The sequence below is a fragment of the Perissodus microlepis genome, chromosome 18 (assembly GCF_051167445.1).
Source record: "Perissodus microlepis isolate ML-2025 ecotype Zambia chromosome 18, ASM5116744v1, whole genome shotgun sequence".
Classification (NCBI taxonomy): Eukaryota; Metazoa; Chordata; class Actinopteri; order Cichliformes; family Cichlidae; genus Perissodus; species Perissodus microlepis.
This window is the reverse complement of record NC_140478.1, coordinates 21,764,003-21,776,173: the sequence shown is the minus strand read 5'-3', so window position 1 is coordinate 21,776,173 and position 12,171 is coordinate 21,764,003. Positions and strand designations below refer to the sequence as shown.

The following is a 12,171-nucleotide window of genomic DNA, read 5'->3' as shown; positions in this document are numbered from 1 at the left end:
GGGAATAAGCTTGAAAATGGGCTACCTTTTCATTCTTTCCCCTCCTGGAAGCAACATGTGGGATCTCAAGAATCGGATGTTACCAAACAAAGGCGTCAAGCCTGGATAGCAGCTGTGAGACAACCTGATATGCAGTTCTCTATTATCCCCAGATATCTGTTGGTGTGCTCCATCATTTCATTCCGGTAAGTTCATATAAGTTCATATTGCTCTTTATAGCCTATTAGTTTTATTTTCAATGCGCTCTGAAGTCATAGCGAAATAGAACAAACATCCTAATGAGTGATTTTGAGGAACTATGTTTTGCTAATTATTTGGCGTTATTGCAGGCAAACCAGCCTATGAAATGGATGAAACAAATCCTGACTTTAAGTGACAATTATTGACACACAATATGATATGGAGATTGTGCAGTTCATTAATAAATGTCTAATCTGAATGTACGGAGGGAGGGGGGAAATCAATCGCGTTTTACTCGCGGTACTCAAGTAGTTGACTTACCTTTGTTTGAATGACAACGTACTCACAACGCGGAGGCTTAAAAACAGCCAAATCTTGAACCCAACCATTTGTGAATTGGATGTGTGCCTCCAGAGATTTATAATTCCGAAACTGGTTCGCCATGTATGCGCTGACTCCACATACAACAGGGGTGGGCAATTCCAGGCCCCGAGGGCCGGTGTCCTGCAGGTTTTAGATCTCACCTTGGGTCAACACACCTGAATCACATGATTAGTTCGTTACCAGGCCTCTGGAGAACTGCATGAGCTACTTTAGCCATTTAAATCAGCTGTGTTGGTTCAAGGACACATCTAAAACCTGCAGGGACACCGGCCCTCGAGGCCTGGAGTTGCACACCCCTGACATACAAGGTACGAGAAGGTATCAGGGTAGGGCAATGGCGGTAGGTCATCAGGGTTTCTACTCCACAGCCGTATTTCATACGGGTCCACATTACCAACGCACTATTTTTTCCAAGTACCGTCTCTTCGCATCCGGACGCAATCAGTCTCTATCCCGTCCCTTTTCTTTTGAGCTGCTTTTAAGCATGGTTCTAGCAATCGTCCAACACAGTGTGCTTGTTTTGATTCGTGACCTGCAAATATGGCGCCGCGGTCCCACAATACATTGGGCCGTTATATCAACTCCAAAGCCCTATATAATGTTATATATGCTTTTTCTATTATTTAAAAAAAAAAAAAAAAAAAAGTAAAACTGATTGGAGAAGAATCAAAATTTTCTAGAACGCTAAAATAAGCAAGTAGCCACAATTACTGGTGTGTTTAACAGCAGATGTGGAGCTTAAATTAGGAAGAGAGAATCTGTCTGAAAACCTTTAAAAAATCTGTACTCGTCCCACCTCTTCTCTAGAAGCAGATGGCATTTTCATCACCACAAAAGCAATGTGAACACACACAGTGGTAGGATGGGACGTGGAATGTGACAAACAAGAAGAGCAGAGCACTTGGCACGCCACCTATTTTCACACCTGAGCACATGTGGGGTACAAGGTAAAGCTGCTGCGGCAGATATTGAGTGACATATTTCTCCTTCCAAATCATGATATCCTTACAAAGCACTATGAGAACTAACATGACTGATACTGAATTATCAAATTCAAGACTTGAGTAATCCACAAAATAAAATTAAAAGAAGCAAACGAGCATTGGTTTACAAAGCTAATTGGTTTGTCAATACTCTAATGAGCTTGACCTTCAGTTATCATCAAAGCGCCAATAATAAGCATCCTTTTTTTGGTATAATGTCATAAATTTAACTGCATGTTTTTCTTTGGCAAGAGAAAAGCAATGGACACTAAACAGATGGCCCATTAAAGGAACCCATTAACCCAGACAGATCTCGGCCTTAATATCAGACCTGAATACACTGAAGGATTAAACACACACAAACACACACACACACAAATCCGCCTAGCATTTTGTCAGTGTAAAAAGCAAATATACTCACGTGTTGTTGATAATCTGAAAGCGATCCCCTTTTTTGAAAGACAGATCGTCTGCCGTCCTTGCTTCGTAGTCGTACAACGCTACAAAAAACGTTACACCACCTGAAAGTGAGAGAAATTGAAACGCCTGATTCCTCTAAACACACACTCATTTTGATCGCTCTTTGTTACAGCCTTAAATTACAGATTAATACAAATGTAAGATGGAAATAGGGCAGAACACGGCGAACTATTGTTTCAGATATTTATTTTCCTTGCTATACCACCAGAGGCTGGTCTGCATATACACCTGGCTCTCTCAGCTCTGATTTATTTTTAAGAATTCATCAGGGAAGCAGAATATTCCTCCTAGCATTTTCAAACTGAGTGGCATCACCTCAAATTAAAGGGAGGTCATTTAATTTTTTATTCACAATAAAAAGAACTGACAAGTGATGGAGTGCAGAGAGACAACGGGACTCAGTTATGTTTATCTTGGGGAGAAAATTAAAAGGGCTGTATTAGATCCATAGGAGCCCCTCAGGCCACAGCATCGTGAAGCCATGAAGGGAATGAGGGATGTGTGCGTGCTTTAGGAGGCAACATTATGCTTTGTTGCATACATTTCCTGCATAATTTAAATATAAATCCACTCAGAGTCATTCTATGACCGACACACCCTTAATTCTAAAGTCATTCTAAGTCTAACTAGTGTAGGAAATAAAAACTTTCGATATGCAATTTGCATTTACTAAAGCCACTCAATCCAGTCCATGTTATTGTTTTTCTTGGCTCAGGAGAGGCCATGCCTCTGCATTGCTTCCCATAATACAGACCTATTTTTGGTTTCTGTTCAGCAATGATGTTTTGGCTGACTCGTTTCAAATGTCTCATTTGCATAACATCTGCTGCTTATAACGTCCTCTGCATAACAAATGATCAACTGAGTTTATTCTAAAGTTGTACAACAGTTTGTGCATCACACAATAGAAAGGAAAGCTGTTCAAGTCATTCATTTATAGCTTCTCTAATACATAAATCTATGAATACAGAATATGTTGATTCACCACAAACTAACCTGAGATGACACCGGGAAAGGGACTGTTCACAGCCACTGAAGTAAAGGAGGTGGAGGCACCGCCAAAGGGCGTCATGACTGAAGACGTCCCGCCAAAGGGTGTGAGGCCAGCAGCATGACTGTTGTAGCTGTTGTTGTGAGCATTCATAGCAGGTGAATGACCCATCATTGTAGGCTCGGGCCCGTAGTGGCCCAGGAGCGAACTGGCCGGAGTGGCATTTGAGTTGTCTGGTCGGTACTTCAGAGCCGGGCCCTTGTCCTCTTTACTCCTGACACAACCCATCGTCAAGCCTGCGAGGAAGAGGAAGATTTGACGATCAAATACCAGGATACCAGTAGCCCAAGAAAGATGCTTTGGGTTAAAGATGCTTTTGTCACCCTTGTGGTGTAAATGCAATGCTGTTAACTATAAAATATGAAACGCAAATGATATAATTTCCAAAAAATGTGTCCAAATTAGGCAACTTTAAAAAACAAAACAAAAACAAAGTACAAATCTGTGAAAAATATCTGTAACATGAGCCACCATCATGTCTCGCTGGATAAAAGAAATTTATGCTAAACACCATAAATGTTGACTTGATAATAAGCTTTGTCATGAGGGCTGAACTTGAATGACACAAATGAACAGAAACTACTATATTGTTCATCATTAGCCTAAAGCATTTTGGAGGGTTTCAGCCTGACTCTAGCAAACAGAAAACAAGGAGTGACCTCACGTGACTTTACAAGTCCCGACAAAACCTCTCAAGGCTGCACAGCAAGAAACGATTCCAGCCTACGGGCATCTCTCCCCTGTGTTCACACTACACTGACACAGATTTGAAAGGGAGAAAAAGCCCTTTGGCATTCAGAGCTGGTGCTCTTCCCTCCCAGGCTTACTGATACACATGACTCAGTGAGTTAGTAGTGTGTGTGTGTGTGTGTGGTCCAGGGATTACTCAAATTGTGAGGACCTGTATCTGTTTATACAGTCACATTATGGGATATTTGAAAAAAGTAATATTTTGGCTCATATCTTCAGAATAAGTTCCCAATAAGCCCCAAAAAGGAACTTTTCAATGACAGTAACTCAGTGCAAGCATACCAACCACACCTGCCCTAGAGCAGTAAACTGGATGCTCGCATTGTGCATGAAATGCATGCTGGGATAAAGATATATAAAAGCATGTACATGGCAGTTTAGCAGTCTAGTCTGCACAGCGTATGATCTGGGCTCAAATTAGGAGAGTGTGTGATCGCAAAGAAACGTATTCGGTGTCTGAGTGTGAGAGCTCGTGTGTGTTGTCAAGGGTTGACAGCATCCTCTACAGTGCCTGCTCTGTTTACTCATTTTTCTCACCTTTGACCTCTATGTCAAACTACTTGTGTGTATGCAGGTCGAGTGCATGTGCGCGCGGCAGCAGAGTGCCAAGCTGCCACTACACAGCAGATGGATACTCAACTCCAAGATTGCTCCAGTTTCAGTGACTCATATCCTGGCATTTGTAAAATGTTACAACATAGTTTCAAGTGCCCGTAAGTGAAGGGTCACATTGGTATTTGTAACAGAATAGCTGAAGTGTGCACTCATCCCTTATGATACCGTTAATGCTGAAAGGATTTGCATACAACTGTTACGGGTTTAATCAATCAGCACTTGGTGAAGATAAAATTACTTGTGGAAAAACAACATTTTCAATCAGTCAAATCTTCAATTCACACATAAATAATATGTGATAACACACAAAAAAATCATAAATCCATCATATTCACAAAAACATAATCTAATCACTACCCTCTCCAAAAGGAGTTAATTAATTAATTCCAAACACTATCCATCTCATTTTATATAACTGTTTTGATTATGCAACCTATAATATATTTATATGGTATAAATAAATATGCCAATCTAATACACAGATTCAGCTTCATAAAAAGATGTTATATTTATTTATACATCATTATAAGTTGTTCTAACCACATGTATCCAAAAGTACTGCTTTTTATAATATGTCATTATAAATGGATAATTGTTTATAGAATCTACATTGTACAATGTTACTGTATAATCGCATATACTCTCTGATAATACTAACAATAATTATGTTAGGGATCAGTGGTAAACGGCAGAGCTGTGGCCAAAGTGAGTTGGCATGAATGAAGATATCAGATCATGGTTGTTTTTCCCGTCACACTTTGCGCTCATTACACTCGGTCAGAGAGACTGAGGGAGAAGGTAGAAGGACGCTGGTTCAGTGCACGTCATAAAAGAATGAGTCACAGTCCCTTCCTCACAGTGAGAACTACAGTTCATCAATTTAAAACCATCACGTCATATTCTCAGATACTAAAAGCCAATGTAACTGGTACTGGGTGGGAAACTGAAAAAAAGCTGGATCGAAGCATCTTTAGCTTTAGTCGCTGATTTTACTTTTAACTTGTCATTCAAATGTCAAAGAAAAAAAGATAATGTGTGTTCAAATGCTGGATTATGGTTGAGTGTTTGCCTTGTTTTCTGTTTTCGGTTTTGGTTGGCTTAAATCACATGGGTAAACTTCTTCATTGGTGTGTGACCTACGGCTGCACGGGCTGTAAATGTTTTAATAGTGTGTTTATCAGATCTGTAACATTAACATAATGGATTCATTGTTTATACCGTATCTGAAGCCAAAAAAAAAATCACAAAAGTTTTCAGTGTCTCAGATATTAGGATTTCCAGTTGTTCTCTACTGCAACGTTATCTTTGTATTCCAGACCACATGACGCGGTTTGAAGACACTTGAAATCTGATAACTATGTGCAAATTGCTGTTCTTTCACTCAACTTCACAAAGTGTTCTTCAGTCATTAAAATGGAACAAAAGTGGTACTTCTGACTAAAGAAACTTTCGCAAGCTTGCAGCGTTTCAGCTAATTAGCTACAGTTGACTACATTTGCGAGGAACATGACCGGTTGACTAAACTTTAAGTGAACTTTTTTTCTCCTCCAGCTTGTTAAGACATTAGCTGTGCGAGTTATCATTAAAAGTGTGAATCTTGTAATTTGGAAATTGCAGCCTTTCAAAAGCCTGAATAAACTTCAGTATCTCTGTAAGCGAAAATAATAATAATAATAACCCTAAACATACCACAATTTAAGCCTAATTAAGGGTTATATAAGTACATCAAATCTCTTTTAATGTTCCAATTTGAATTAGTATCTTTGTTCTGAAGCTAGTTAAGGATTATAGCACTTAATATGTGAGCGGCTGAGTCAGGTGAAGTTATTCTTCTGTGCTAAGAGGTTAGGCTGTAGCTTTGGTGGCTCTGAGCTTTGGCTCCAAGGTTAAGTGGCCTTGAAGCTAAAGAAACACTGTTCAGCAGTCACCTCCCATTAAGTAACAAAACACCCGACAAAGAAACTGCAGCACAAATTCCCTGCTCGGCCCGTTTGTTGTTCTCTATGAATAAATGAGCCCTAACACAACGACTGCACATTTCTCTTTGTGTGTAGCTCAGTGCAGCTCTGCACCACAGAGTAAATAAAAGATTGAAAACATGCCGACTGTTGGGAATAGCGCCAAAGGAGCCCAACACAGCCTGATCGCAATCGCAATCGCAATGTGCAAGCAGCAAGGCAGCGATTATATCAGCAACAAAATCAAAAGCTACACTGCACTGAGACCTACAGCGTTACTGCTGTTAACCCTTTGAGCCTTTCTACTTAAAATCCAGCTAAAGGTCGACAGCAATAATAAACAACAAAGCAAGCAAAAGACATTAGACGCCCAATTTGTTTCATCAAACTGGGACCAACAAAATCACTTCTCGGATTGTGAATTGCTGTGTTACAACCACAGCAACACAGCAATTCAAACTTCCTGTTTGTCAACCATCACATCGATCCATTTATATGAATGGATGGTGCACTGACTTTCTCGGAACAAATAAACATGACTCACGGAAAGCTAATGCTGAGCCAGAAGAATCAGACCTGAAACAATCAATATTCATATTTATACTGTACTGCACAGTTAAATTGCAGTTAAATTCTATTTATGTGTCTAGAGCAACAATGTTAGAAGAAATCAAATGCAAATATGACAATTATAATGAAATATATTACTAGAAATCATGAGGATGAGTCAGCTGCTTTTCAGAATCCAGACATCCTCTGCAGAAGGAGGTCTAGCTAACAGAAGTTTTAGCACAGACGAGATAACCAGCTGGTGACAGCAGCATGTGAGCTGTGTGGGCACGGCGGCACTACGACTGGCAATTAGTTAAAGTCGGTTATTATAAAATGCAACAAAAAAAAAAAAAAAAACTAGATTAGAAAACTGTTTTGGAAAACCAAATATGCTGGGATAGAAAATAATATTCTCCAGATTCATTTTTTTTTTAATTTGTTTACTAAATTACTAGTATAACAGAATACTTACACAGGTATTTCAATGCAGAAACTCTATACTGCTAGCAAGCTGACCAAAAAAAGCAAAAAAAAAAAAAAAAAACCAGGTCCAAGTGGATTTTATGGGAACAATGATTTTTATTTTGATGCCACCAAAATGTACATTTGCCGTTTAGGCCTCCCCTTTAATGCTCTTAATGTTTCTAATGTGTGATGGATCTGAGCTGTGTCCAGGTCAGTTCAGCACTCAGCCTGCTCTGCTATGGAGTTGTGTTTTTGTAATGAATGACATCATCTTCTGAGGCCTTTCCTGAAAAAGAAACCACACAATTGGCAGAATAAGCTGCTCGGAAAACCTATATCGTCAAAGTCCTTCAAATGCAAGCCTCTGAGTTTAGCAAATATCTCGAACCAGCTCTGGGCACTTCATTGGTTACCAAGACATATTCGCCCAAAATAGACTATAAAAACAAAACAAAACAAAAAAACCCAAACACTTGATACTTTTACTGACTTTCTACCAACAAAAACATAACTCACATTTAACCTCCTAAGACCCGAACTCTTCCACGGCATGCATTTTCAATTTCTCTTTGATATTTGGGCATATTGGGGCCCGATGAATGTAAAAACAAAGAATTACCAGATTATTTTTTTACCTTATTTTTGTTTTTAAGAAAAATAAGAGCCACATATGAGGATATTTGTTTAAAATTTTTGATAGAACAGTAGCAGTATAATGTCCTCGTAAGTGGATATCAGGCCCATGTAGGGCAAAATTGAGTATTTTGGTCTAAATAACCCAAAATGTGATGTCCACATATGTGGACGCCAGGTCCTAGGAGGTTAAAGTACCATGCCTCTCTTTTATGATGTCCATGATTTTGTTTAGCAATAATGGAGACTCCACAGATGTATAAAGATGCCATGTGCACTAATGCACCTCCATAACTTATCAATACTGACTTATGAACATTGATGACGCGCTTGCATATACTCCCCACTTCTGTGTTTTTTCTCTGGAAGCTCTGGGTTCCTTCTCATTCATAAAACACAACACACAACATCAAACTGTTGCACAACTCTTAATCACAAGATCAAGTAAAGAAGTAAAAGTCAGATTTTTACCAGTCAGATTTGCTAAATACTAGGAATCTTATTTTCGTTGGCATTTTGTCACATTTTCATGAGAAATGGGAAGCGTGGGAGTTAGCTGAACACCCCCATCCCACCATGTTAGCTGGGAAGGGGGGGGGGGAAATCACATGCCCACATCTAACCTTACTGCGTAAGGAGGTTACTTCTGATTGGATCCATTCCAAACTCGTCCCGCCTTTCTACAACACTTAATTAGTTCTGTTTGGATCTCATCTCTCCAGAACATGTTGGCCTTGACATGTCTCGATACATTACATTATATTTTTTGTCCATGTGCATTAGTTTTTATTTAGTTATCCTCTTGTTTGAGTTAGGAAAAAAAATGGTTGTTGACAGAAACTATGACTAACGTATCATTTGTTATACTTTTTTCCCCATTGCACAACCTTTTTGGTCTATTGTTTCACTTTCCCACCTTTTTTCAAAACGTGCTGCTTCATCTGTCCGATACACAAAGTGCAGAACCTTAGAGCTGACCTGGAACAAATCTGTGAAAACATTTCTGAAAAAACATCCAAAATTCTGTTTGTTTTGGAAGCAGCACTTTAGCCTGCCGCTAATAGCATAAAAACTGATGAAGAAGAATGTAAGTGGCATGTCTGCTTTAAGATGAAGGGTCAATAACTGGAAAGATGAAGACCAAATCAAGTTAAATCAGTATGGATCACTGTATCAACATAAAAATGTTTTACAGATTTAAAAAATCTAGACAAAAGCATGGCTTTCTCTTGTGAAGACTACCGTTTTGTTCCCAAAGTCACAGATATGTTTAAACAACCTTTGCTGTTTACACCATTATGATTTCATATTATTTGCTCTCTAAGACAGTAATGGATGGATAACAAGCCTGAGCAAGCCCGAATGTCAAACTGGCTCAACCGCCACAAGTTTCACTTTAGATCTCAAGAATTGGCCTGAAGCAGAATCTAGACATAACACAGCAGCAACTTATCAAATACAAGTCTTCAACGATGCTTTAAAAACATGTGGAATGTGATTCCTTTAGAACTGGAACTGGCTTTTCTACTGTCCATATCAAAATATGTCCCAACATCATTGGAGTTGTCCATCATATTCTGGTTCAGTTCTTTCGGGGGGGGAACATAACAAATGAACCACCCAGTTTTTCTTTAATACTTAAAACTGGGAAATGTGCTCTGAGAAAAGGCAGAAACTTCACCTCTCCCTCTGGCTTTCTCTTTTGTCTGCCCCCACCCTTTTGTTATGGACAAAGAGAAAGGAGTTTGTGGTGCTCCCCCACAGAGCACATCAGAATCCCCCGAACTATACGATCCCATGCATATTCCTACAACACCAACAGCACAAAAGCTTATAAGGGCCCAGAACTGTTCTTACAGCGGCACCCAACAGCCAACTATCAATCAAATGCTCCAATTAAATATTCAAAACAACCAGATGGCCTCATAGACAAACATTTACAAGTACAGCTGGCATGAATAGAAAATGGTATCATTACAACAGCTTAGCCAAATCATTGTACTATACATCAATTGCAGTTTTGTAAAAGGAAAAAAAAAGCCCGATAATGCATGTCACAAAGATAAATATTACTACCAGTGTTTTCTCTAGTGTGACAAATCTGCCAACAGCTTAAATCGCCTTCACAGCAAATCAAATTACAGGCAGATTACTGTATCTTCTCTCAGATGGCTTCCTAAATGAGGCTGTTATACACACAATGAGATTAGCTGAAAGAAATGTGCCATTTTTCTGGTGGTTCCAAGTGGGCACGGTAAATGGTGCCTCAAGCCCATACAGTGATTTGGGTCATGATCTGATTTAAGATGGATAATGTATAGTGCATGTTACCATTGTGTTATTGCCCTGTGCAAACTATACATTCTTAAAAAGTCAATTTTTTGTGAAGCTGAGCTATAATTTTTTTTTATTTAGGAAATGGGAGTATTTTGTCAGCTCACAAAGGACGTCTTAGTCCCATAGTTTCTCAAAAACATAACATAACAGTGATTTTGACAAAACTGGGCATGCTGATCTGGCATCGGCCTGATCCTGTCTCAAAAAGTTTTACTAGATAATCAGCAACACTGCACTGCTTTACAGGCAGAACTATTTGTTCTACAGTTTAACAACAGGAGCAGCTAGCAAAAGAGCTATGCTCAAGTTTTGCTACAGCGTGAAACCTACATTGTGACCTATGACATAACCACAAAACCCTCTGAACTCTATGCTGTAACCTGACGCGCTCCTATAGAGAACCGTAATTACGTGTCAGGTCAGCAAAGCCCTCAACTATTGTGATTGGCCTGTTCAGCACCGTCAATTCTTCCTATTCAATTCTGGCTAGTTTTTTGCCAGTTTTTTTTTTTTTTAAATTATCAGTAAGAGAATAACAATCATCCCTTCAGAATAAAAAACACTAATCGTAGTATCAATATAAGGGCTTACAAATGTTAGCAGATTCCTGCAGGCCGATTACTAAAACTATCGGAATAGAAGAGATTGTAAAAAAAAAAATAAGTACAACATGAATAGACAAATACAAATAGACACAAGAATGAAAAAACATATTAATCTTGGCATTAAAAAAAAAAGTCTATCGACTGGCACCACTTGGAACAACCACAGTAATTAAACAAGCTGTGCACTACACATCAGCATAGGTGTGGGCAACATCATATCATGTAACGAGCCTATGATCTATGGCATTATGAGTTAGAATATTCAACTGGAACAATCCCCAAAAACTTCCAACCTGAAAATTCAAAGACACCCTACCAACACGGACATCACCATCCAAGATGGAAGCAGTGCTTGCAAACAGCAGTAATACTGCTAAACCTGTAATCTGAACTATATTTTTATTGTGTACTGATTAAATGGCCTGTATTTGTATAGCGCTTTACTGTCCCTAAGGACCCCAAAGCGCTTTACACAACCAGTCATCCACCCATTCACACACTGGTGATGGCAAGCTACATTGTAGCCACAGCCGCCCTGGGGCGCACTGACAGAGGCGAGGCTGCCGGACACTGGCGCCACCGGGCCCTCTGACCACCACCAGTAGGCAACGGGTGAAGTGTCTTGCCCAAGGACACAACGACCGAGACTGTCCGAGCCGGGGCTCGAACCGGCAACCTTCCGATTACAAGGCGAACTCCCAACTCTTGAGCAACGATCGCCTGATTAGTCGTTAAAGAGAATGCAATCATAGTACAATTAGAATTTGCCATGTCCTATTGAGAAATGTTACAATTACATTAGATTATTTTTAAATTTTCAAATTCAAATGTTTGTGAGTCATTATTTTAATTTGCTGCGGGACGAGACAACAGGGTGACATTAACAGGTGAGCAGACTTGAGGAGGTGAGGTAGTGGAGCCTGGTGCAGGAGGTTTGCCCACACGAAGTGGAGATAAGAGTTATTGAAACAATCGTTGGCACATTAGTCGACTACCAAAATAATCATTAGTTGCAGTCCTAGTTTGCATTAGCAAAAGCTGTTGTGGTTACTTGCCAAACTTCCTGTAGATTTGTAACCTATAAATTCCTTTTAGGTAAGAACTGGAAATCATTCCAGTTGGACCAGGAAGGACATCAAGCGTAAAGAAAAAAAAAATTGCCAAATCAAACATACAGA

The 12,171-nt window shown here is 39.4% G+C and overlaps 1 protein-coding gene across 1 annotated transcript in view; it reads right to left on the bottom strand.

Moving 5' to 3' along the window:
* Window positions 1-12,171, bottom strand: part of yes1 (YES proto-oncogene 1, Src family tyrosine kinase) — a 33,152-nt gene that overhangs the window by 15,444 nt on the left and 5,537 nt on the right. The window contains exons 2-3 of the mRNA XM_084913451.1: window positions 3,024-3,314; window positions 1,969-2,068 (exon numbers count right to left, since the gene is read on the bottom strand). Of these exons, the coding sequence (XP_084769577.1) occupies window positions 1,969-2,068; window positions 3,024-3,306 (383 nt within the window). The 5' untranslated portion in view covers window positions 3,307-3,314. The remainder of the gene's footprint in view (window positions 1-1,968; window positions 2,069-3,023; window positions 3,315-12,171) is intronic.